General features: G+C 47.0%; 1 protein-coding gene across 1 annotated transcript in view; it reads left to right on the plus strand.

Moving 5' to 3' along the window:
• The window catches only part of LOC119958255 (sentrin-specific protease 2-like), a 145,106-nt gene that overhangs the window by 98,510 nt on the left and 19,525 nt on the right, over positions 1-27,071 (plus strand). The window contains exons 12-14 of the mRNA XM_038786692.1: positions 182-313; positions 11,007-11,210; positions 14,157-14,236. Of these exons, the coding sequence (XP_038642620.1) occupies positions 182-313; positions 11,007-11,210; positions 14,157-14,236 (416 nt within the window). The remainder of the gene's footprint in view (positions 1-181; positions 314-11,006; positions 11,211-14,156; positions 14,237-27,071) is intronic.

Here is a 27,071-nt window from a genome sequence, read left to right on the forward strand (position 1 = left end):
CACGCTAATTGGTTACAACCGGGACTATTAATTAATATACTATGCGGCCCTTTAAAATTGTGAATTTCTGAATGCGTCCCTTGGACGGAAAAGTTTGCCCACCCCTGTGCTAAGTGATCTTGCAGTGTTTGTTTTTTGCTTTCTATTTGCAGCTTTGGTAACTTGCGGTCTTCTGTTCCAGAAAATGGTGGAGGCGGTAAGGAAAGCCCTTGACTATGGAGAGTCTGACGAAGTACTCAGCACTGGCTTCAAACTGAGGATAACACGAAAGGACATTGGAACTCTGTGTAATTACAACTGGTTAAATGACGAGGTACAGGTGCCTTTCAGATTGTTCCTTTTTATATTTTTTGCTCTTATTTGAGTCTTAATTTTACCCCACATCTGAAAAAGCTGACCTGCCCTCTGGGACTTTATCCAAATGGCTATTCATCAATTATTTTCCCATTGGTACACTGCTGGTGGGCTGCTCTGTGTGGTTAACCTGTATTTTCACTTGCAACAGATTCCCAGGTCATCGGAACCTGCTCCTGTTCCAGTTTTTCACAGCTTCATCTTGACTCAGCCGTGCTGCTTTCACTAGTTGTTCGCAAGGTGCTGTTAAATTGTTAGAGATGGACATATTTGTTAGAGATGGACATATTTGTTAGAGATGGACATATTTGTTAGAAATGGACATATTTGAAACAATGTGAATTTCTTTTCCTGTTCATAATAAATGTAATTTATATTAATTGATGATTAGGAAATATTGGTCAAATTGTTTTGGATATCATTCTTTTCCGATTACATCATGAGCTACAATAGCAAACAGACTATAACTTCTATTTATATAGTTCCTGTAACATAATAAAGTGTCCCAAGGCTCTTCACAGGTACATTATAAAACAAAATATGAGTTTGAAAAAAAATTATTCAAGGAATATGAGTGTCGCAGGCTGGGTCAGCATTTATTGCCCATCCCTAATTGCCCTTAAACTGAGTGGCTTGTCAGGTCATTTAAGAGCCAATCTTATTGCTGTGGATCTGGAATCACAAATAGGCACATCCAGGTGAGGACAACAAATTTCCTTTCCTAAAGGACATTAGTGAATGAGATGGGTTTTTACTGTAAGATCCAATGGTTTCATGGTCACGAATAGCCGTTTAGTTCCACATATTTATTGAATTCAAATTTCACCATCTACCCTGGTGGGATTTGTACCCAGTTACTCAGAGAATTGCCCTTGGACTTTGGATTTCTAATCCAGTGACAATACCACTAGGCCATCACCTTAAAACAAAATGCTGCAAGTACAGAAAATAATAAAGTAGAAATTGATGACAGTTTTCAGAGTATTTGGAAGTGGGTAATGATGTACCCCAATGTTTAGTTCCAAGGTGACTTCATTGCCTGTGAGTGTGTGTGCATGTGTAATCCAAGGATGTGGTTAGAGGTTTAGAGGGAGCGGTGTCAAAATTTAGATAATTATTTCCGAGAAAGGGAACTATAAAGAGATATATTGATAAGATGGGCAATGGCAGGTGGAATTAAATATCCGGAAGTATTTAAATTATTTGTAAATTGAAATAGGGTTGGCACTCTGGAGGAGAGCCGAGTTTTTGAGGGTAGGGTAATGGGGATACAGTGTCACAAAATTTCATGTGAAACAAAAGTCTTAAGCAGCAGTTAGCTGAATTTTGACTTTAAGAGAAATGTTGTTTGGGGTTGTGTTGGAAAAGGGTGAAAATATGCAAATCAGGATAAATTCTTAAGATCCACAACACCAATTTTGTCTCTGCCTGCATTGCTATTGCCAGTTACCTTTTCGCATTCTCAAACCATGGGCTCTACAACTTCCAGTTGCGGCTATGCGGAGCTAAGCCGCATGTTCGGCAGCTCCCGCTAGAAACGGACTTTGGGGCTCTTTTCAGGGCCCCCAACGGAGCTTTTTCGACGATTCCCGACGTGGGAAGGGGTCTGCAGTAGATCCCCAGGGTTCTATGGTCCGGACCAGGAGTGGGGTGAGCAGAAAAGCGGTGGCAGCGCCCCTGGAAAAGCGGGGGAAGGGAAACAAAATGGCGACCGGCGGAGCCCGCGAGGAGTGGAGGCAGTGGACGCAGGAGCAGCAGGAGACTCTTCTGCGCTGCTTCCAGGAGCTTAAGGTGGAGCTGCTGGAGTCGTTGAAGGTAACCACCAGGGGGCTGATGGAGACCCAGACAGCCCAGGGAGCTGCGATCCGGGAGCTGCAGAAGCAGGCCTCCGAAAGGGAGGATGAGGCCGTGGCCGTCACGGGGAAGGTGGAGATGCACGAGGCGCTTCATAAAAGATGGCAGGAGCGGTTCGAGGAGCTGGACAACCGGTCGAGGCGGAAGAATTTGCGGATCCTAGGCCTCACGGAGGGGCTGGAGGGGTCGGACCTGGCAGCCTATGTGGTCGTTTTGCTGAACTTGTTGATGGGAGCTGGGTCCTTCCAGGGGCCCCTGGAGCTGGAGGGGGCCCACAGAATACTGGCTAAGAGGCGCAAGCCGAATGAGCCGCCGCGAGCGGTGTTGGTGCGGTTCCACCGGTTCATTGACCGGGAGTGCGTGCTCCGGTGGGCCAAGAGGGAGCAGAGCAGCAAGTGGGAGAACACGGAGGTGCGGATCTTCCAGGACTGGAGTGCGGAGGTGGCCAAGCGGAGGGCCGGGTACAACCGGACGAAGGCGGTGCTCCACAGACGGAGGGTGAAGTTTGGCATGTTGCAGCCGGCGCGTCTGTGGGTCACCTACAAGGACTGTCACCATTATTTTGAGTCCCCGGAGGAGGCGTGGGCCTTTGTGCAGGCTGAGAAACTGGACTCAAACTGAGGGTCAGGGATGGGGGTTTTGTATGTAAATGCAACTGTGTCTAATTTTTTCTCTGGAGGATGTGTGTTGGCTTTAGGGTGGGTGTGGCGATGTCTTTATGTCTTTTTGTATGGGTCTGGTGGACGGGTTCGGGCAGGTAAGGTAAACTGGGAGTGCGGGGGAGCTGGTGGTGGGGACTGGCAATGGGAGTTGCCCTAGAGGAGGCGGGGTTGGGCAGGGCGAAAGCGCGGGCTTTTCTCTGGTTTCCCGCGCTGCGGGATGATGGGGGCGTGGTCGGGGCTGAGAAGCGCGGGCCTTTGCTTGTTGTTATTTTCCCGCGCAAGGGAGGGGGGGGGCACGAACGAGGAGGAGTAGTCCCACGTGGGAAGGGGTCGGAGGTGTGGCGGGAGTCGCCGGGGTCAACCGACGTTAGCTGGCTCACGGGAGTGCTATGGAGGGAGGGGCGCGGCTAGGGGGGGTCCTAGCCCTGAGGGGGGGGGGTACCGGGTTGCTGCTGAAATGGCCAGGAAGGGGTGCTGGGGGGGTACCGGGTTGCTGCTGAAATGGCCAGGAAGGAGCTGGAGTATGCAGAGGGGGGAGGGGGGGTGGTTGCCGCCGTGGGGAACAGGCCGAGCGGGGGACGCTGGCCAGTGGCGAGCGGTATGTGATGGTGAGTGGTAGGCTGCAGGGGGAGCGGGTGGTGTTGGTGAATGTTTACGCCCCAAACTGGGACGGTGCGGAGTTTATGCGGCGCATGTTGGGCCGCATTCCGGATCTGGAGGCGGGGGGCCTGATCCTGGGGGGGGACTTCAACATGGTGCTGGATCCCTCATTGGATCGATCCAGGTCCCGGACGGGTAGGAGGCCGGCGGTAGCTAAGGTGTTGAGGGGGTTTATGGATCAGATGGGAGGGGTGGATCCCTGGAGGTTTGCGAGGCCAAGGGCCAGGGAGTACTCGTCTTTCTCCCACGTGCATAAGGCCTATTCGAGGATTGATTTTTTTTTTGTCCTGAGCAGCGGGGGGGGGGTTTTCGAGGGTGGAGGATGCTGAATACTCTGCCATTGCCATTTCGGATCATGCCCCGCACTGGGTGGACCTCGGGCTGGGGGAGGAGAGGGACCAGCATCCGCTCTGGCGCTTGGAGGTGAGGCTGCTGGCAGACGAGGAGGTGGCCGGGAGGGTTCGGGGGTGTATCAAGAGGTACCTTGAGGTCAACGATAACGGGGAGGTCCGAGTGGGGACGGTCTGGGAAGCATTGAAGGCGGTGATTAGAGGGTAGTTGATTTCCATCTGAACCTATAGGGGGAGCAGAGGGAGAGATTGGTAGGGGAGATGGTGAGGGTGGATAGGTGATATGCGGAGGCTCCAGAGGAGGGATTGCTGGGGGAGCGGTGTAGCCTTCAGGCCAGGTTTGACCTACTGACCACCAGAAAGGCGGAAGCTCGGTGGAGGAAAGCACAGGGGGCGGTGTATGAATATGGGGAGAAGGCGAGCAGGATGCTGGCACACCAGCTCCGAAAGCGAGACACGGCCAGGGAGATTGGGGGAGTTACGGATAGAGATGGGAAGGTGGTGCGGAGGGGGGTAGACGTTAATGGGGTCTTCAGGGACTTCTATGGGGAACTGTACCGGTCTGAACCCCCGGTGGAGGGAGGGGGGAATGGGGCACTTCTTGGACAAGCTGCGATTTCCGAAGGTGGAGGAGGGGCAGGTGGAGGGACTGGGGGCGCCGATTGAGTTGGAGGAGCTGGTTAAAGGGATAGGGAGCATGCAGTCGGGGAAGGCGCCGGGGCCGGATGGGTTTCCGGCCGAATTTTATAAAATGTATGCGGACCTGTTGGGCCCCCTGTTGGTCCGGACCTTTAATGAGGCAAGGGAGGGGGGGGCTTTGCCCCCAACTATGTCACGGGCGCTGATTTCCTTGATCCTTAAGCGGGACAAGGACCCTCTGCAGTGTGGGTCATATAGGCCGATCTCGCTGCTAAATGTAGACGCCAAGCTGCTGGCAAAGATCTTAGCCACAAGAATAGAGGATTGTGTGCCGGGGGTCATTCACGAGGACCAGACGGGGTTTGTAAAGGGAAGGCAGTTGAATACCAACATACGAAGGCTCCTCAACGATATTATGATGCCGGCTGTGCAAGGGAAGGCGGAGATAGTGGTGGCATTAGATGCGGAGAAGGCCTTTGATAGGGTTGAGTGGGGATATCTGTGGGAGGTGTTGGAAAGGTTTGGGTTTGGGGAGGGGTTTGTTCGTTGGGTGAGGTTGCTTTATGAGGCCCCGATGGCGAGTGTAGCCACGAATAGGAGGAGGTAGGAGTACTTTCGGCTATACCGGGGGACGAGACAGGGGTGTCCCCTGATCCCCTTGCTCTTTGCGTTGGCAATTGAGCCCCTGGCCATGGCGTTGAGGGAGTCAGGGAACTGGAGGGGCCTGGTGCGGGGTGGGGAGGAGCATCGAGTGTCGCTTTATGCGGGCGACTTGTTGCTGTATGTGGCGTACCTGGTGGGGGGGATGCCGGAGGTGATGAGGATTCTCAGCGAATTTGGGGGCTTTTCTGGGTACAAGCTCAACCTGGGTAAGAGCGAGTTGTTCGTGGTGCACCCAGGGGATCAGGAGGAGGGGATTGGTAGGCTCCCACTGAAGCAGGCAGGGAGGAGCTTCAGGTACCTAGGAGTCCAGGTGGCTGGAAGCTGGGGGGCCCTGCTCAAGCTCAACCTCACAATGTTGGTGGAGCAGATGGAGGAGGAGTTCAAAAGGTGGGATATGTTACCGCTGTCACTGGCAGGTAGGGTGCAGTCCGTCAAGATGACGGTGCTCCCGAGGTTTTTGTTCCTGTTCCAGTGCCTTCCAATCCTTATCCCTAAGGCCTTTTTTAGGAGAGTTAACAGGGGTATTACGGGATTTGTGAGGGCGCATGGGACTCCGAGGGTGAGAAGGGTGTTCTTGGAATGGGGCCGGTATAGGGGGGGCTGGCGCTGCCCAACCTCTGTGGGTACTATTGGGCTGCCAACGCAGCGATGGTGCGTAAGTGGGTAATGGACGGGGAAGGGGCTACATGGAAGAGGATGGAGATGGCGTCCTGTGTGGACACGAGCCTGGAGGCGCTGGTAATGGCGCCGTTGCCGCTCCCTCCAACGAGGTATACCACGAGCCCGGTGGTGGTGGCTACCCTCAAAATTTGGGGACAGTGGAGATGCCACGGGGGGGGCTCGATGGAGTCCCCGATACGGGGGGAATCACCGGTTTGTCCCAGGGAGATTGATGGCGGATTTCTGGGCTGGGTGGGTATTAGGAGGTTGAGGGACCTGTTTGTGGATGGGAGGTTCGCGAGCCTGGGGGAGTTAGAGGGGAGGTTTGAACATAGAACATAGAACAGTACAGCACAGAACAGGCCCTTCGGCCCTCAATGTTGTGCCGAGCCATGATCACCCTACTCAAACCCACGTATCCACCCTATACCCGTAACCCAACAACCCCCCCTTAACCTTACTTTTTTATTAGGACACTACGGGCAATTTAGCATGGCCAATCCACCTAACCCGCACATCTTTGGACTGTGGGAGGAAACCGGAGCACCCGGAGGAAACCCACGCACACAGGGGGAGGACGTGCAGTCTCCACACAGACAGTGACCCAGCCGGGAATCGAACCTGGGACCCTGGAGTTGTGAAGCATTTATGCTAACCACCATGCTACCCTGCTGCCCATGTATTGCAAGAAGCCCCTTCGAGTTGAAAATGTTTTAAGGCCACGGCAAGCACTCGTTTGGGCTCCCCCCAGCGAACATGTTCAGGTACATGCAGGTTAGGGCGTTTGCCAGGCGGCAGGTGGAGGGGTTCCCCTTGCTGCCCCGACGTGGGATAAGGGACAGGGTGCTCTCGGGGATGTGGGTTGGAGGAGGGAGGATTTCGGACATATACCGCGTAATGCAGGAGGTTGATGAGGCCTCGGTGGAGGAGCTGAAGGGTAGATGGAAAGAGGAGCTGGGTGAGGAGATTGAGGAGGGGACATGGGCGGATGCCCTGGAAAGGGTGAATTCCTCCTCTTCCTGTGCGAGGCTTAGCCTCATACAGTTGAAGGTGCTGCATAGGGCCCACATGACTGGGACGAGGATGAGTAGGTTTTTCGGGGGCGAAGACAGGTGTGCTAGGTGCCCGGGGAGCCCAGCGAACCACGCCCATATGTTTAGGGCATGCCCAGCGCTGGGGGAGTTTTGGAAGGGGGTAGCTAGTACTGTGTCGATCCAGTGGGTGGTGGGATCCAGGGTCAAGCCAGGCTCGGGACGCGCAATTTTTGGGGTTGCAGTGGAGCCGGGAGTGCAGGAGGCTAAAGAGGCCGGTGTCCTGGCCTTTGCGTCCCTAGTAGCCCAGCGGAGGATCTTGCTTCACTGGAAGGATGCGAGGCCCCCAAGTGTGGAGGCCTGGATCAATGATATGGCGGCGTTCATCAAATTGGAGAAGGTGAAATTTGCCCTGAGGGGATCAGTACAGGGGTTCTTTAGGCGGTGGCAGCCTTTCCTGGCGGAACGGCAGGGAAATAGGCCGGCAGCAGCAGCAACCCGGGGGGGGGTGTTTGGGTTTGGAGGGGGGGATTGGGTTGGTGGGAGGGAGAAGTGTGTACATGGGTTTGTTGGATGTGGTGGGTGTTATCTCTTTCCTTTCTGTTGTTTGTTTTTTTTTTGTTTTCGATTTAGTAGTTGCTTTTGTAGGTGGGTGGGTGTTGTTCTTGGGTTTTTAACCATGGTTATTCTGTTAATATTGTTTTGTTGTTTATGTTTTGTGAAAACCTTAATAAAAATTATTTTTTTTTAAAAACCATGGGCTCTACAAGTTGAGGCGTGACCATTTCTAGCTATATTTAAAATCATCCCAAGCTGCCTGCTGAAATCTGCGAGAAGGTATTTTTTTAAAACCTGCTGTTTCAAAGTGCTTGCCGTGGCCTTAAAACATTTTCAACTCGAAGGGGCTTCTTGCAATACATGTTTTTCTTCATGGAGGTCATTCTATTATTTCACTGTGACCAAGTAAAATAAAAACCTGGGTGAACCTGCTCTGAAAACTACAGCCGGAATACAGTGTCACTCGTCTAATCTACTGTAGAATGCTGCTCTGCCTTGTCCTGCTGCCATGATACAAACTGAGGATGTGTAGTGAAATTCTGCCATGAGGACAGTATCAGGGATACTTAAATCTGCTCAGCTGAGTGACTCCTGATGCTGTTCCACATTGCCCCACTTGCTATTTGTTGTAACACCGTCTGGAAGGCCCTGACTCAAAGCACACTGTGTGCTGCTCTATATCACTGCCTCCTATCCATCATAGAAAAGTACACTCTCCCCCTACAGCCCTCCTTTAAGTAGTAGCCGCTCTGCCAGATGTACCACCCTCCCAATCGATTAACTTGATTTTATTTTCTCCAAAATTATTCATAAAACCTGTAAAAGAATATTACATTATAGTTCAGATTTGACATTACATAAATTGTAATTCAGATCAGTTTCTTTTAATACAGTACACAAGATGCTTTAATGGCTTGGCGTTCCAGGTTATATTTATAATAACGTTTACATTTCACGTCAAACATCTGGTGCATACAACCTGAGGGATTTAATATGGTTTCCAGTTCCCCAGTATAATATGGCGAGAGGGCCTTATTTCAAACTTTTTTTTCCCCAGGACCCACTTCGGCCAACTGCCCACCTTCAGGACCTATGCCGGCCAAACTTCGGGACCCACGTCTCGTTTGCTTACCCAGTCTCTCCTGAGTCAAGGCAATGTTTGGGACGCCAGATATTCGATATCCAGGCTTGGGCTGACAAGTGGCAAGTAACATTCATGCCACACAAGTGCCAGGCAATTCCCATCTCCAATAAGAGAGAATCAAACAATCGCCCCTTGACATTTAATGGCATTACCATCATCTTCTTGGGGGTTATCATTTATCACAAACTAAACTGCACAAGCCATATACTGTGACAACAAGAGCAGGTCAGAAGTTAGGAATCCTGCAGCGAGTAACTCACTGCTTGACTCCCCAAAGCCTGCCCACCACCTACAAAGCATAAATCATGAGTGTGATGGAATACTCTCAAATGAAAATCGCTTATTATCACAAGTAGGCTTCAAATGAAGCTACTAGAGCTTTTCACAGTAACTTCATTTGAAGCCTACTTGTGACAATAAGCGATTTTCATTTCATTTCATGTGCAAGGTAGGTGGATTGAACACGCTAAATTGCCCCTTAATTGGAAAAAAAGAAATTGGGTACACTAAATTTATTTTTAAAAAGATGGACAGCTCTTTGCATGGAAAGACCACCAGGGTTTGGGTAGACCGAAGAGTTCAAAGAGTTGAAGCTCAGCAGTGGTTGATGCTTTTCTCAGTGGGTGTTCCTGGATAGCACTGAGTTCTGTGTAACCAAGCTGCTCCAGTTGAACCTTGGCAAAAACCACTGCATTTCTTTCTAGACCTGCTTTGCAAAGGCAAATTTCAGGAGGAAGTGGGTGATAGTCATCTTCCCAACAGAGTACTGAGGTGGTAAGACACTGGATGTATCAGAAGGATCTGATTGCAAGGACCCTTCTCGCCATCCGCCATGCAACATCTTGGTGCTTGTTGGAAAATTCAGGCGATGAGGCAATGTGCCAAATGACTTCCACTGTCTGCTCAGGACACCACGAAATGGGATCCACCATCTCTTTTTCCCACAAGGCCTCGATTTTGTTATGTGCAGCCTACTGTCTGATGATCTGTCTGAATGTTGATAAACATTGTCGAGTAATGAAGAATGGGAGAGAAACCAATGAGCTTCACAAGAAAATCAGTTATACCTCTGAATACATTTGTGCCATAATAACAGTAAATTCAGTTCACCTGTGATCCTTGCCATTTAATTGCACGCTCCTGGATAAGACCATATCCTTGAACACTAGCATTGTCCTTGACTATTGCTGAGTGATATACAACCTTAAATGTATGTTTTCATACAATTGTGCAGGTAGAATCATATAATGGTTGCAGTGCAGAAGTAGCCCATTTGGCCTGTCTTGTACATGCTGGCTCTCTGCAAGAACAGTTCACCTAGTGCCAACCCTTTGTCTTTTCCTCTGCATTTTTTTCCCTTTTCATACAATGATCCAGTTTCATTTTGGAAGTCATGATTGAATCTGCCCACACCACATTCTTAGGTAGCACGTCCCAAATCCTAACCATGCATGATGTTTAAGAAAAAACTTGTCCTTGTGTTGCCATTGCTTCTTTTGCCAGTTTTCTTTTGCCAGTTATCTTAAATATGTGCCTCTGGTTCTCAATCTTTCTACGAATGGGAACAGTTTCTCCCTGTCTATACTGTCCAGGCACCTCATCATTTTGAATATCTTTATCAGACCTTCTCCAAAGCGACAAAGTTCCAGTTTCTCCAATCTATCTGCAAAACTGAAGTTCCACATCCCTAAAACCATTCTCGTGAACCTTTTATGCACCCTCTCTAATGCCTGCACTTCTTTCCTCAAGTCTGGTGCTCAGAATGGGATGCAATACTTTGGTGAAGGTCAAACCTGTTTTTGCAGGTTTAACATAACTCCCTTGTTTTTATACTCTAGCCCCTAGTCATAAAGCCTAGGATTTCTGCACTCTCTATCTGTCATGACATCTTCAATGATTTGTGCACATATACCCCCAGGTCCCTCAGTACCTGTGCCCCATATAGGATTGTACCCTTTGTTTTATATTGTTTCTCCACGTTCTTACAACCAAAATAAATCAGTTTACTGTGCCCATCTCTCTTAGCTTGCAGGTGCTGGCACCTGCTGCAGTATAGGTCCAAGGGGCATGTGTATTCTGTGGCCCTTTTACCATTTTGAATATGCCAGCATGGGCAGTGGATTGTCAGCAGGTGTCTCAAAGATGAGAACATCACAGCTGATCTTAATCATGTGCTGTTCTTCCATTTGTACAGATGGCTGAAGCTCATTATAGTCCTACTGTTGTGACAGAGAAGTATCTATTGCACATAGATACACTAGTTGTTCTGTTCTACCCTGAGCACAGCCACCACCTTCAGTTAAAGAGGAGTTGGGGGAGAAATTAAGGGAAACAGATCATGTGCGGTCTTGTATTCCTGTTTTTAAATCTGTGGTGTACAGATTGTAATGAGCTAAACCTTTTAACAGTTTTCTGCTGATATATTTTGCAGGTGATTAACTTCTATATGTGCTTAATTATGGAAAGAAATAAAGAGGCCTGTTTTCCCAGAGTTTACGCATTCAATACATTCTTCTACCTGAAATTGCATGCTGCAGGTTACCAGACAGTAAAGCAATGGACCAAAGGAGTTGATTTATTTGAAAAGGACCTCATACTGGTACCAGTACATTTAGGAGTGCATTGGTGTTTGACGGTAAGCAAGCATTTCCTCTGGATCCTGTATTTTCTGGGCGCCTATTCTGGGTTCCACTAATTAGCATTTTACATGAGAGTCTTTGAGACATGGTCCAGTGGGTAAAGGATGAAACGCAGTGTTTGGTTACATAGGCCACGTTTGATCCTCCGTCTGTTCTGAGTTTGCTAATCTCGTGCAGGGTAGCAATTGAAGTGCCAGAGTTGGTCTCTGCAGCCCTAGTTTCAGAGAAGAAAAGAAGTTTGATCTGATGACCACTGATCATTATCCAGGAATCCCCACTGGAAAAATTGGACGGACAGGATCAACTCTTTGCTGCTGAATGTCCAGTTGTACTTTTAGTTTATGCTCAGGTATGAAGTCCGAGCAAAGGACTAGGATAACATAAACGACCAGGGAATAACAATAGTTATAAAACAGAAGTCTAAAAGGACTTTTAAAGTATAAGGAACAAGAATTAAAGATGAATTAAATTGCCTATACAGCAGTATACATAGTTCTGCCAGCCCAAGTAATGGGGAATGAACAAGAACAGCAAAGGGAGGGAAGAGTATGGAAACATTTAGGCAACGGTGATCACAACATCATAAGGTTGAAGATAAAGATTGAGAAGGATGCCAGTAAGATGAAAGCCAAAGTAATACATTGAAGAAAACCTGATTTAAAGGGCTAAGAATGGGATTAGGGAATATAAGATGGAAAATGTTACTGTTGGATGAAGAAATAAAATAGCAGTGGGAAACATTTCAGGCCTGCCCGTAGCTCCACTGAGCAAGTTGAGATTTTGTGTATGCATTGTGGCCGGCAGACAATTTTCAAGTGCTAGAACCCTGTTACGAATGAATGGTTGGTTCTCAAAATCATCTTCTTCTGCCGCTAGCTCCCTGCTGCCCATCCTCCTTCCTCAAACTTCCACCAATATGTGCCAATTGATTTTTCTTTTGATTTGTCTTCCATACACCTTTCAATTGCTCCCTTTTTGTCATTGTATAGTTCCATGGGAGACCTTGAACCTCACCAATGAGCTATTCTCAATGTCAGCTTGATTGTGTCTGTCAATTGACTGTTCCACAATGGGTCACCACATCCAAGCCAGTCCTTTTTTAAAATAAATTTAGAGTACCCAATTATGTTTTTTCCAATTAAGGGGCAATTTAGCGTGGCCAATCACCAGTGCACATCTCTGGGTTGTGGGGGCGAGACCCACGCAGACAAGGGGAGAATGTGCAAACTCCACACAGACAGTGACCCAGGGCCGGGATCGAACCCGGGTCCTCTGTGCTTTAGGTAACAGTGCTAACCACTGTGCCACCGTGCTGCCCCATCCAAGCCAATCCTGAACTGCTTTTTCTCTTTTTAATAGCTTTCCCATACACATCTCTTTCTCTCTCTTTGTTGCTTGCATGTACACACTTTCTCAGAAGGATCACTGGTCCATGTTCTCCATTGGCCCCCTGTCCAAGTCCAAAGATATTGAGGCCAATTATAGCAACCCTCAGTCGAGTTAAACCTTTGATCTTGTGATTTTGTCTGGGTCTTGCTGGATGTTTGAATTGTCTGTTGGAGGAGGAATTAGTGAGGTTTTTGCAATTACCTTCTGACCTGATACTACCTTTGATGGGCTTGGCTGTTGCTGCCAAATGGCTTTATTGGCAGCTATCGGCCATTCTGCCCACCGAGTCTGCACCGACCAAATCTTGGTCCACGCCCCGCCTTATCCCGGTAACCCCACTTAACATAAGGGACATATCGTAGCCAATCCACCTAACCTGTACATCTTTGGACTGTGGGAGGAAATCGGAGCACCCGGAAGAAACCCACGCACACACTGGTTGAGTGTACAAACTCCACACAGATAGTTACTCAGGCTGGAATTGAATCTAGGTCCCTCGTTCTGTGAGGCAACAGTGCCAACCACTGTGCCGCACCAATCATGGTTGACATTTTTCTCATCCCCATTCTCCTGCCTTCTCCCCATAACCCCTGACCCCCTTATTAACCAAGAACCTATCTAACTCTGTCTTCAAGACACTCCGTGATTTGGCCTCCACAGTCTTTGCGTCAAAGAGTTCCACAGATTCCCCACTCTCTGCCTGAAGAAATTCCTCAAATCTCTGTTTTAAAGGATCATTCCTTTAGCGGTTGTGTCCTCTGGTTCTCGTTTTTCCTAAAAGTGGAAACATAGTCTCCACATCCACTCTATCCAGGCCTCGCAGTATCATGTAAGTTTCAATAAGATCCCCCACATCCTTCTAAACTCCGAGTACAGACCCAGAGTCTTCAACCGTTCCTCATATGACAAGCTCTTCATTCCAGGGATCATTTTTGTGAACCTCCTCTGAACTCTTTCCAAGGCCAGCATATCCTTCCTTAGATATGGGGCCCAAAACTGCTCACAATACTCCAAATGGGGTCTGACCAAAGCCTTACACAGCCTCTGAAGTACATCCCTGGTCTTGTATTCTAGCCCTCTAAACATGAATGCTAACATTGCATTTGCCTTCCTAACTGCCGACTGAACCTGCATGTTAACCTTAAGAGAATCGTGAACAAGGACCCCCAAGTCCCTTTGTGCTTCTGATTTCCTCAGCATTTCCCCATTTAGAAAATAGTCTATGCCTCCATTCTTCCTTGCAAAGTGCATTACCTCACACTTTTCCACATTGTATTCCATCTGCCACTTCTTTGCCCATTCTTCCAGCATGTCCAAGTCCTTCTGCAGCCGCCCGCTTCCCCAATACTGCCTGTCCCTCTGCATATCTTTGTCCCCGCGCACAACCCCCCCCCCCCCCCCCCCCCTCAATCCGACCCCCAAGGCAAACAATTGAGATTGGAGAATTTCTGAACTTTATGAAAGAAAAGGTGAAGCAAAGTAAATCCTTCATTGTACAATTCAGTTTAAGGTGAACAATAACACTTAAAAGTTAAATGTTTATTATTAAACAGGTTGCAGATTTAAGAAAAAAGATTATCCTTCATCTTGATTCCATGGGTCAGTGGAATGATGATGTGTGCCGGACACTGCTGTAAGTATCCTGTAACGGAATGTCAGAATGTTTTGCTTCCATTATTCAAAACTGCTCTCGGGTTCATGAGAACTCGGTTGAAAATGAAATGAAAATGAAACGAAAATCGCTTATTGTCACGAGTAGGCTAAAATGAAGTTACTGTGAAAAGCCCCTAGTCGCCACATTCCGGCGTCTGTTTGGGGAGGCTGGTACGGGAATTGAATAGTGCTGCCAGCCTGCCTTGGTCTTCTTTAAAAGCTAGCGATTTAGCCCAGTGTGCTAAACCAGCCCCTGCACAATGTTTGTACCATTGAGACTCCTCACATATTGACACAATCCATGTCCATATGCAGCAAGACCTGGACAACATTCAGGCTTTGGCTGATAAGTGCCCAGTAATAACCATCTCTGACGAGAGAGAATCTAATTGTTGCCCCATGATATTCAATAGCATTGTCATCATGAAACCTCCACTATCAACATCCTGGGGGTTACCATTGAACAGAAGCTGCAAAGGACTAGCCATATAAGAGCAGGTCAGGGGCTAGGGATTTTGCAACGAGCATTTCACTTCCTGACTCTCCAAAGCTTCTCCACCATCTACAAGGCACAAGTCAAGAGTGTGATGGAATACTCTGTACTTGCCTGAATGAGTGCAACTCCTACAACAATCTCAACACCATTCAGAACAAAATAGCCCACTTGATTGGCACGCTATCCACCACCTTAAGCATTCACTCTTTCCACTGCCAATGCACAGTGGCAGCAGTATGTGCCATCTACTAGCTGTGCTGCCGCGACTCACTAAGGTTCCTTCAACAACCCCTTCCAAACCTGAAACCTCTGTTACCTGGAAGGACAAGGACAGCAGATGGAAGCGACCACCACTGCCTGCACTTTTCGCTCCAAGCTGCACATCCTGTCATGGAACTATATAGTCTGTCCTTCACTGTAACTGGGCCAAAATCCTGGATCTCTCTTTCCTAACAGCGCTGTGGGCATTCCTGCACCACGTGAACTACAGCGATTCAAGATGGCAGCTCACCACCACCTCCTTGAGGGCAATTAGGGATGGGCAACAAATGCTCGCCTCGTCAACAACGCCCACATTCCTTGGAACAATTTTTTTTAAAGTTGTGAATTAATAGTATTTATAAAATTAAATAATAATAATGTAAGAAGAAAGATGGGCAATAAACAAATGATGCTGAAATGGCTAAAGAGCCTAAAAGGGAACTGTGGTTCTCAAAGAATTGATAATGTCAAACCAATGCAGAGCAACAATCATCGACGCTGTAACACAGTTGAATTGGGTTCACAATTACGGATGGGAAAGGCCATTCAATCTGTCTTTAAAGAAACCTCTCCAATTGCAATATTTCTTTGGCTGTTAAATAATTAGAATATAATCTCTACAGTGCAGAAGGAGGCCATACGGCCCAATGAGTCTGCACCAAACCTCTGAAGGAGCATCCTAACCTAGGCTCATAACCCCATCTCACCTGCACATCCTTGGATATGAAGGGGCAATTTAGCATGGCCAATCCACCGAACATACACATCTTTAGACTGTGGGAGGAAACCGGAGCACCCGGAGGAAACCCACACACACGGGGAAATGTGCAAACTCCACACAGTCACCCAAGGTCGGAATCGAACCCGGGTCCATGGCGCAATGACGCATCAGTGCTAACCACTGTGCCACCATGCCGCCCTAGGGTTTTTCTAAGGTTTCTTAATCTTCACTCAGACAGCTGTTCCATGTCATGATCATACTTTGTATGGCTTTTTGATACCAGTTTTAAATTCATTTTTTATCTCGGAACTGGAGAGTTCTTGACCTCCTTTCACAATTTAATTTCTATATCATTATTTTTTACCTTGTGCACTCCTGTAAGGTTACTTTCTTTCAAAACTGAAAAGTCCAGGTTTCCTCAGTCTTTATTCATAAATTGGAACTCAACACTAGAGATCAATCCTGTGGCCCTTCAGTGGTTGAATATGATCATACTAGAGTACAATGTAGTTTCAGCATGACTTGTACTCATGTGATTTAACTAAAAATTCAACATTACATTTACAACACTAATGAATTGCAATGGGAAAGGATTGGACCATTTAAGGACAGTGGGGGCATCTATGTGTTGAGCCTGGGGAAATGGACGAGGTACTAAATGAGTACTTTGCATCAGTGTTCACTAAAGGAAGGGACTTTGTGGAAGAAGATTCTTGGGTAGGGTGTGTGTGTGAGCAGTCTGGATCATGTCAACATCGAAAAGGAGGAGGTATCTGGTCTTTTAAAAGATATTAAGGTAGACTCCTGGGCCGGATGGGATTTACCCCACAATACTGAGGGAAGCAAGGGAGGAAATTGCTCGGGCCTTGACTGGCATTTTTGTATCCTCATTGGCTACAGGTGACTTTGCACCTTTTACATCTCCCAAGTTTGAGGACTTGAGATAAGTTAAAATATATAAACTGTAGAATAGCTAATGTGGTTCCGCTGTTTAAGAAAGGCAGGAGGGACAATCCTGGAAACTATAGGCTGGTGTGCCTCACGTCGGTAGTCGGTAAATTATTGGAGAGAATTCTCAGGGACAGGATTTATACCCATTTGGAAACAAATGGACTCATTTGCGATAGACAGCATGGTTTTGTGAAGGGGAAGTCATGCCTCACTAACTTGATCGGGTTTTTGAGGAGGTGACAAAGATGATTAATGAGGGGGGGCGGTGGATGTTGTTTACATGGACTTCAATAAAGTATTTGACAAGGTGTCTCATGGCAGACTCGTACAAAAGGTGAAGTCACACAGGATCAGAGGTGAGGTGGCAAGATGGATACAGAACTGGCTGGGTCACAGAAGGCAAAGGGTAGCAGTGAAAGGGTGTTTTTCTGAATGGAAGGTTGTGACTAGTGGTGTTCCACGGGGATCTGTGCTGGGGCCTCTGTTGTTAGTAGTGTACATAAATGATTTGGAGGAAAAAGTAGTCAGTCTGATTAGTAAGTTCGCGGATGACACCAAGGTGGGTGGAGTGGCAGATAGTGTTGAGGAGTGTCAGAAGATACAGCAGGACATAGATTGGTTGGAGACTTGGGCAGAGAAATGGCACATGAAGTTTAATCCGGACAAATGTGAGGTAATGCATTTTGGTAGGTGTAACATAGAGAGGAAGTATACTGTAAATGACAAAACTCTTAGGAATATAGAAAATCAGAGCGATCTGGGCTTGCATGTCCACAGATCTTTGAAGGTGGCAATACAAGTGGACAAGGTCGTCAAGAAAACATACAGAATGCTTGCCTTCATTGGACAGGGCATCAAGTATAAAAACTGGCAAGTCATGCTACAGAACCTTGGTACGGCCGCACTTGGAGTATTGCACACAATTCTTCAATAGCCACACTACCAGAAAAATATGGAGGCTTTGGAGAGTGTGCAGAGAAGGTTTACCCGGATGTTGCCTGGTCTGGAGGGTGTTAGCTATGTGGAGAGGCTGAATAGACTCGGACTGTTATCATTAGAAAGATGGAGGTTGAGTGGTGTCCTGATAGACGTTTACAAGATTATGAGGGTAATGGATAGAGTGGATGGGCAGGCACACTTTCCCTGGGCGGAGAGGTCAGTCACCAGGGGGCATAGGTTTAAAGTCCGTGGAGCCAAGTTTAGAGGAGATGTGCGAGGCAGGGTTTGTACGCAGAGTATGGTGAGTGCCTGGAACGCGTTGTCAGGGGAGGTTGTGGAAGCAAATACATTCATGGCGTTCAAAAGGCATCTTGACAAACACGTGGATAGGATGGGTATAGAGGGATACGGCACAAGGAAGTGCTGAGTGTTTTGGCAAATGTTGGTATCATGACCGGTACAGGCTTGGAGGGCTAAAGGGCCTGTTCCTGTGCTGTATTGTTCTTTGTTCTATTGTCCATTTTTGCTTCCTGTTTGCAATACTCTACACTTGTCTATGATGAACAATATTTGCAATAGTTCTACCTCTGTTTCGTTCAATGTCTGTTAACTATTTATCCTCCAATTCTACAAGTCTTCATCCTTTGACATCATTTACATATTTGATTATTAAGTCTTCCATGTCGGGCGGCACGTGGCACAGTGATTAGTACTGCTGCCTATGGCACTGAGGACCCAGTTTCGAATCCCAGCCCTGGGTCACTGTCCATGTGGAGTTTGCACATTCTTCTCGTGTCTGCATGGGTTTCGCCCCCACGACCCAAAGGTGTGCAGGCTAGGTGGATTGGCCATGCTAAATTGCCCCTTAATTGTAAAAAAAAATAATTGGGTACTCTAAATGTATTTTTTAAATGACTTCCATGTCATTGATTCAAGTTAGAAACGGTGACCTAGAAATTATTTGAGTCTTATCATAACATTGTTGTTATTAGCACAGCCCCAAAGGGAGAGGTACAAGGTGCCCTGGATTTTGAGCGTTGGACCTCATCAAAATGTAGTTGGACCTGCAATAGGAACAGATTAATGCTTTAAATTTTAAGGTATGTGATTGGGTTGGATTGTGGAGATTTGACCTTGGAGATTGTGATCAGGTTTGGTGGGCGATTGGTAGGAATATCACAGGCCCCAAGAGATCAGTGGGGAAGAGATTGGAAGTGCTGGAGGGGGTGGGGTAGCAAAATCTCACACCTTGAGATTACTGTTTGGGGAATAAAGTAAAAACATAGAAACTAGGAGCAGGATAGACCATATGATCCCTCAAAACTGGCAATCATGGCTGGACTTTGGCTTGAACTCCACATTCTTGACCATTCCCCATGATTACCTGAGAGTTCAAAAATCTGTCTATTCCAGTTTTAAAAATGCTCAATGGTGGAACATTCACAGCCTGCTGCAATAGAGAATTCTAAAGAGTCATAATCCTCTCAGTAAAGAAATGTTTCGTGATCTCAGTCCTAAATGTTTAGCTTCTTATTGTGAGACTGTGCCTCTGTGTTCTAGATCCCTCATCCAGGGGAAATGGTTTCTTGGTGTCTACCCTGTCAGGCCCCTTCAGAACTTCTAGTTTTAAATGAGATCACGTCTAGTTCTTCTCCTCTCGGTAAAGAACTAAAACCAGTTTACTCAGCCTCTCAATATAGGACAACTTTCATATCCCAAGAATCAATTTAGTGAACCAACACTGTACCACCTCCTATGAAAATATATCCTTCCTTAAATATGGAGGCTAAAACTGCCCACAGTATTCTAGGCGTAGCCTCACCAACCCCACACAATTGTCGCAAGATTTCCATATTTTTGTACTCCAATCCTCTTACGATTAACGGTTAGCATGTAATTCGCTTTCCTAATTGCTTGCTGTGCTTGCATGCTAACTTTCTGTGTTCCTTGAAGGAGTCAACCCAAGTCTCTCTGGGCATCAACATTTAGAAGTTTCATTCCTTTTTTAAAAATTCTGCTCTTGCTACCAAAGTGAGTAACTTCCCACTACACCAATTATACTCCATCTGCCATCTTGTTGTCCACTCACTTAATTTGTCATATTTCTTTGCACTCTCTTTGTGTTTTCCTTTCAGCTTGAATTCCCATCTAACTTTGTATCATCAGCAAAGTTGGGTACATTACTCTTGGTCTATTCACCTAAGTCATTAATATAGATTATAATAGACCTGACTGTTCTGTCACCGCATTAGCTGCAGACTGCCAATTTAAAAATGATACATTTATTTCAACTTTACGTTTCCTGTCTGTTAACCAATTTTTCATCCATGCTAATAAATTATCACCGACTCCATGAGCTCCTATCTTCCGTATTAACCTTTTGTGTGGCACCTTTACAAATCCAGTAGACTGCATCTACTGGTTCCCCTTGCATCCCCACTAGTTCCATCTACAATCTGTCAAACGTGATTTACCTTTCGTAAGACCATGTTGACTTTGTCTGACCATATCATTGTTTTCTCAGTGCACTATTAGGATCTTCCTGAATAATGGATTCCAGCATTTTCCTGACAACTGATGCTAGGTTAACAGACCTGTGGTTCCTGGTTTTCTCTCTCCCTTTTTTCTTGAATTCTTGAATAAGATTTGCTAACTTCCAATCTGCTGAGAATGTTCTAGAACCAAGAATTTATTTTTAAAAATCCACCATCTCTGCAGCTACCTCTTTTTAGAACCTTACGATATAGGCTATCAGGTCCAGGGGATTTCTCAGCTTTTAGACCCTTATGTTTTTGCAGTACTTTTTCTACTTTGATAGTAATTCACAGAATCACAGAATTGTTATGGCGCAGGAGGCCATTTGGCCCATCGTATCTACACCAGCTCTCCAAACAAGCATGATGGCTTAGTGCCACTCCCCTGCTTTTTCACCATATCCCTGCGCATTGTTTCTGTTCAAGTAATCATCTAATGCCCTCTTGAATGCTTCAATTGAACCCGCCTCCACCGCACTTCCAGGAGGTGGATTCCAGACTCGAACCACTCACGGTGTGAAAAGTTTTTTCTTACATCACATTTGCTCTTATTGCAAGTTACCTTGAATCTGTGCCCTCTCATTCTTGATCCTTTTACGAGTGGGGAACATCTCTATCAAATCTCCTCTCAGTCTCCTTCTGTCCAGTCTATCCTCATAACTGAAGTTTTAGATCTCTAGAACCATTCTTGTAAACCTCTTCTGCACTCTCTCCAATGCGTTCACATCCTTCCTGTAGTGGTATGTCCATAGCTGTAAGCAATACTCCAGTTGAGGTCTTAACTAGTATTTTGTATGCGTTTAGCATAACCTCCTTGCTTTTGTACTCTATGCTTGAACAGCTGATGGTGAATTACATTTTCTCCAAATGTAAGAAGGACAATAAGTCTCCCAACCAGCCAAAGGCACTGGGTGGACTGGGAGACTTCCAACCAAGCAATATCCGCCTCCAGGAGAGTAGTGCAGGAGCGAGCATCCATTTGGCCCCAAACGGAATCGGGATCACTGATCCACAATAAAAAATTTTGAATCTTGGCAGCTCAGTAAAAAATAGTATGTTTGGGAGGGCCAGGCCCTCTGCCTATCTATCTGGAGTAGAATGCTGCGATTCTGGGATTACTCGCCCAAATAAAAGCATATATCAATTTATTAACCTTTAATAAAGAAGGATTTGGACAGAAAAATGGAGACACATTGAAATAGAAATAAAATAGAAATGAATACATTCATTTTTATTGTTTGAATCCTATCTGCCAAAGATAGAAGTAGGTTTTTCCACCTCTGTAGGTCTGTTTTAACATTATTGGTCAGGTTCAAGTAATTCAATTCGTGAAGTGAAACCCAATTGTGCGTTGCGCTGACCCTCAAATAAAGGAAACTTGGGGTAATGAGGTGGAAAGGTAATATGCCTAAATTGACTTGCCTTCCAGGGAGGTTGACCAGAAAACTTTCACTCTTACCTGGATTGAATTTATAGTCAGAGAAGGAGCCGCAGCTATTGAGTGTCTTCATTATACCGTCGATCTCATATTATTTTAGTTATGGGTCCAACAAGTGCCATTTGACCTAAAATTTCAAAATTATCAAATTTGCTTAAAGATGGGTTTTTAAATTAGAGAAACAACTGACCTTTCAGAAATGTGTACAAATTTTGGTATCAGAAAGCATTCTGCCATTAATTGCATCACTTATAATGTGATGCAATTAATCTTTACACTTAAAATAAAACACCCTGCCTTATTTAATTATTCATTTTATTAGCTTTAAATAAATTATATGGTTAAGGTACAGTATAATAAATATAAAACATTTGTATGATTAAAAAAGATTAACCAAAGCACAAATTATGGTTGTAAGCTTTAAAAAAAATATTATAAACAGAGTTTACAACGTAAAGACTGGACACAAAAAAAATGGTTTCCCCATCCTACTTAAAACGCACACTGTGCCTGTGTAGCACGAGTGCAAAAGCTTCCTGGTTAATTTAAACAGTTTTAACATTTAAAAATAACACTAATCTACAAAAATAGTAAAGAATCTCTCAAGAAATCTTTAACTTACCTGTGATTCATTGATGATTTCCAAACCGCAGCGTAAGTAAACGGAAGAACAAGGTCAAACGCGGGACACAATGCGGTCTCATTCACAAATTTTAAAACTGTAGTAGTTCACGTGTTCTTACCTTGCGCACGTGGTAGGTCCATTCGGGTGCTGTGGAATCAGGTGATTTTTCCCTTTGTTAATTTCGCCGGTAGTGTCTTTGCCATGATCAAACATGGCAGACGTAAAGTTTTCTGGGACATCATTTAACATCATCAAAAAGGTAATTGCAATTTTTTTTGTTAAAAATGTGGGCTATATTTAATGTTTTATGTTGTAATGTGTGCTGCTAATGTATGTTTATTTTATACTGACAAGACTGACTTGCCAACGGAGTTTTAAAAAAATTTACATACCTTTTAAATTCGAGATCCAACGTAAATAACTGGGCAATAAAATTTACGAAATTTGCATTTTATTCCAGCACAAAAATGATAGACAACATTTAAAATAAGGAAATTTAATACTTTCCAGAATTAACCATTATTGATAAAATTGTGATAAACAGCAAAATCACTCAAATTCATTAATGAGAATGAATTATACAGCCTTAAGAACAAAGAGAGTTTCCATGTCTCTAAAAAAAATGTGAAAATGTGGGGGACACGAATGATTAAGTTATAAATTTGAATAAAATCATCTTCTGTTTTTCTTTGACCCGAGTACATTTGAATACCCAAGTATAATCCTCATAATAAAATTAATTTGGGTGGTGTGTGTGTACATGAATTTAGCATAAAATATGTATGAAATGTGAATACCCTTTAAAACCACTCTTGGCCTCCAAAAAAAAATAACTAGCCAGTTGCGTCTGTAATATATAAAATTAGATCATCTGCGGAAAAAGATACTCTATGTTCCACCCTGTTCCAATTGAATAAAAGTGGAGAAAGTGGGCAGCCCTGCCTCGTCCCCGTATTCAAGGGGAAGTGGTTTGAATAATAATGTTGATGTAAACGCTGGCCATGGGGGTATTATATAACAAGAGGCTTCAAGAAGCAAATTTGTGGCCAAATCCATATGTTCTGAGAATCTCAAAGAAATTTTCCCACTCCACACTGTCAAATACTTTCTTAGCGACAAGAGAAACTATCACCTCGGACTCAGGTGCAAGGGATGAGGAAAGAATGACATTTCAATGGTGACATATATTGCCACCCCTTTACAAAGCCCATTTGGTCACAAAGCATCTTATAAGAGCTACTAAAAGGAATTACGAAAAGAAACTTGCAAGGACATCAAAAGCAATAAGAAGAAATTTTATATTTATGTAGAGGGAAAGTGGGTGGTGAACAGCAATGCAGGCCCACTGAAAGATGAAATTGTAATATTGGGCGTGATCAACTGGCTGCGTCCTGCCAGGATCGGAGCGCAATGTGACCGGTAGATACCGGGAGAGGTCTTCCCCAGAATTCCCGACAGCGGTTATGCCTGGCCGGATCTCACCAGATCACACCCCCGGGTTGCTGCTGAGATTGACCACCCTCTAACCCTCCGCCAGAAAATCGAGAAAGGGCTGCCACCGCCGGAAGAACCCTTGTACCGACCCCCTCAGGGCAAACTTGACCTTCTCCAGCCTGATGAACCCAGCCATGTCGTTAATCCAGGCCTCCGGGCTCGGGGGCTTCGCGTCCCTCCACTGTAAAAGAATCCTACACCGGGCTACTAGAGACGCAAAGGCCAGGGTACCGGCCTCTCTCGCCTCCTGCACTCCCGGCTCAGATGCTACCCCAAAGATAGCGAGCCCCCAGCCCGGTTCCACCCTGGAACCGACCACCTTGGACAAGATCCCCGCCACCCCCTTCCAGAACCCCTCCAATGCCGGACACGCCCAGAACATGTGGGTGTGGTTCGCCGGGCCTCCCGCACACCTCCCACACCTGTCCTCTCCCCCAAAGAACCGACTCATCCTGGCCCCAGTCATGTGCGCCCTATGCAGCACCTTCAGCTGAATTAAGCTGAGCCGTGCGCAAGAAGAGGACGAGTTCACCCTCCCCAGGGCGTCCGCCCACGTCCCCTTGTCGATTTCCTCCCCAGCTCCTCCCACTTCGCTTTCAGCTCTTCCACCGAGGCCTCCTCCTCCTCCTGCATCACCTGATAAATGACCGAGATCCTACCCTCACCGACCCACGTCCCCGAGAGCACCCTATCCTGCACCCCCCTAGGCGGCAGTAGCAGGAACTCCGCCACCTGTCACTTAACAAACGCCCTAATCTGCATATACCTGAAAGTATTCCCATGGGGGGAGACCCCACTTCCCCTCCAGCTCCTCTAAAGTCGCAAAACTTCCCATCGAGGAAAAGGTCCCTCATCCACCTGATGCCTGCCCTATGCCAACTCAAAAACCCACCATCTATTCTCCCTGGTGCAAACCGGTGATTGTCCCGTATCGGAGCCCACACTAAGGCCTTCACTTCCCCCCTATGCTGCTTCCACTGCCCCCAAATTTTGAGGGAAGCCACCACTACTGGACACGTAGAGTACCTTGCCGGGGGGAGTGGGAGCGGGCCGTCACCAATGCCTCCAAACTCGTACCCACACAGGACGCCACCTCCAACCTCTTCCATGCGGCACCCTCCCCCTCCATCACCCACCTATGAATCATTGCCACGTTCGCAGCCCAGTAATACCCACACAAGTTGGGCAACGCCAAACTGCCTTCGGGGGTTTTGAGTCCCTCCATGCAAGCAATATTCGTCGCCAGGCTATCAGGGAAGCAAAGGCCAGAACATCGGCCTCTTTCTCCTCCTGGACTCCCGGGTCTTCTGAAGCCCCGAAAATTGCCACCCCTGGATTCATCACCACCCTTGTTTTCAACACCCGGGACATGACCCCCGCAAATCCCTCCCAGTACCCCTAAGCTTAGGGCATGCCCAAAACATGTGAACGTGGTTCCCTGGTCCTCCCGCACATCTAGCGCACTTGTCCTCTATCCCAAAGAATTTGCTCATCCGAGCCACCGTCATGTGGGCCCGGTGAACGACCTTAAACTGAATCAGGCTGAGCCTGGCACATGTTGCGGTTGAGTTTACCCTACTCAGGGCTTCAGCCCATACCCTGTCCTCCAACTCCCGCCGAGTTCCTCCTCCCATTTGAGTTTCAGCTCCTCCATCTGGGACTCTTCCCCCTTCATGAGCACCTTGTAAAGATCTGAGACTCTACCCTCTCCTCCTTCTCCTCTAGAGACTATTCTGTCCTGAATCCCTATTGGCGGGAGGTGTGGGAAGGATGGGACATGTCTGCACAAAGTCTCGCACCTGTAAGTACCTAAAGTCATTTCCTCTTTCCAGCCCAGCTTTCTCCTCCAACTTCCTCAAACTCGCAAAGTTCCCCTCCAGGAACATATCACCCACCCTCCTCACCCCCGCCCGCCACCATGCTCAAAACCATCCTTGTTCCCGGGGACAAATCGATGGTTATCACAAATTGGAGCCCAGACCAACACACCCACCTCCGCTACATGCTTCCTCCACTGGCCCCAAATCAGCAGGGCCGGCCCCACTACCGGGCTGGTGGAATACCTGGCCGGCGCAGTCGGTAGGGGAGCCGTGACCAGGGCTGCCAAACTGGTGCCCCTGCATGAAGCCGCCTCCACCCGCTCACAGATACACCCCGTACCCACCATCCATTTCCTTATCATGGCTATGTTAGCCGCCCAGTAGTAGTTGATCAGATTCGGCAATGCCAGTCCTCCCTCGCTGCGGCTCCTTTCAAGCATTTTGAAAAAGGACCATGGGATAAAGATCGGGAGGCACTGAAAAGTGAACAGGAATCTAGGGAGGATTGTCATCTTTACCATCTGCACCCTCCCCGCAAGTAATAGTGGGGGTGCATCCCATCTCCGAAACTCACTCTTCATTTGTTCCACCACTCTAGTCAAATTTAACTTGTGTAACCTGCCCCAGTCCCGTGCTACCTGTATCCCCAAGTACCGGAAAGTTTCCCCAACCTGCCTAAATAGCAGCTCCTTCAGCCTATTCTCCTGGCCCCTTGCCTGCACTACAAACATCTCACTCTTGGCCATATTTAATTTGTACCCTGAGAACCAGCCAAACTTCCTCAATGTTTCCAGTATATTTTCCATCCCGGCCAATGAGTCTGACACGTACAGGAGCAGGTCATCCGCATATGGAGAGACACTGTGCTCTACCCCTCCCTCGTCATTTTCTTCTACCCCTTTGCAGCTCTCAGCGCAATCGCCAACGGTTCTATGGCCAGCGCGAACAGCAACGGGGAGAGTGGGCATCCCTGTCTAGTCCCGCGATGTAGTCTGAAGTAGTCTGACATTATCCTGTTCATCCTTAGGCTAGCTTTTGGGCCCTGATACAATAGTCTGACCCAGTTAACCAGTTCCTCACCAAATCCAAACCGTCCGAGAACCTCCCACAGATAGTCCCACTCCACCCGGTCGAAGGCCTTCTCCGCGTCCATTACCACCACTACCTCCACCTCCTTGCCCATCGGGGGCATCATAATCACATTAAGCAATCTTCTCAAGTTGGCTGTCAGCTGCCTGCCTTTAACAAACTCTGTTTGGTCGTCCCCAATCACCTCCGGTACGCCGTCCTCAATTCTAATCGCCAGGAGCTTGGCGTCCACATTAATCAGGGAGATTGGCCTGTATGACCCACAGGATTCCGGATCCTTGTCCCCCTTTAATATCAGTGAGATGGTGGCTTGCGACATCGTCGGAGGCAGGGTCCCTCTGTCCCTCGCCTCATTAAAAACCCTGGTCAGGACCGGTCCCACTACCTCCACGAACTTTTTGTAAAACTCTACTGGGTATCCATCCGGCCCCGGGGCTTTCCCCGATT

The sequence above is a fragment of the Scyliorhinus canicula genome, chromosome 2 (assembly GCF_902713615.1).
Source record: "Scyliorhinus canicula chromosome 2, sScyCan1.1, whole genome shotgun sequence".
NCBI lineage: Eukaryota > Metazoa > Chordata > Chondrichthyes > Carcharhiniformes > Scyliorhinidae > Scyliorhinus > Scyliorhinus canicula.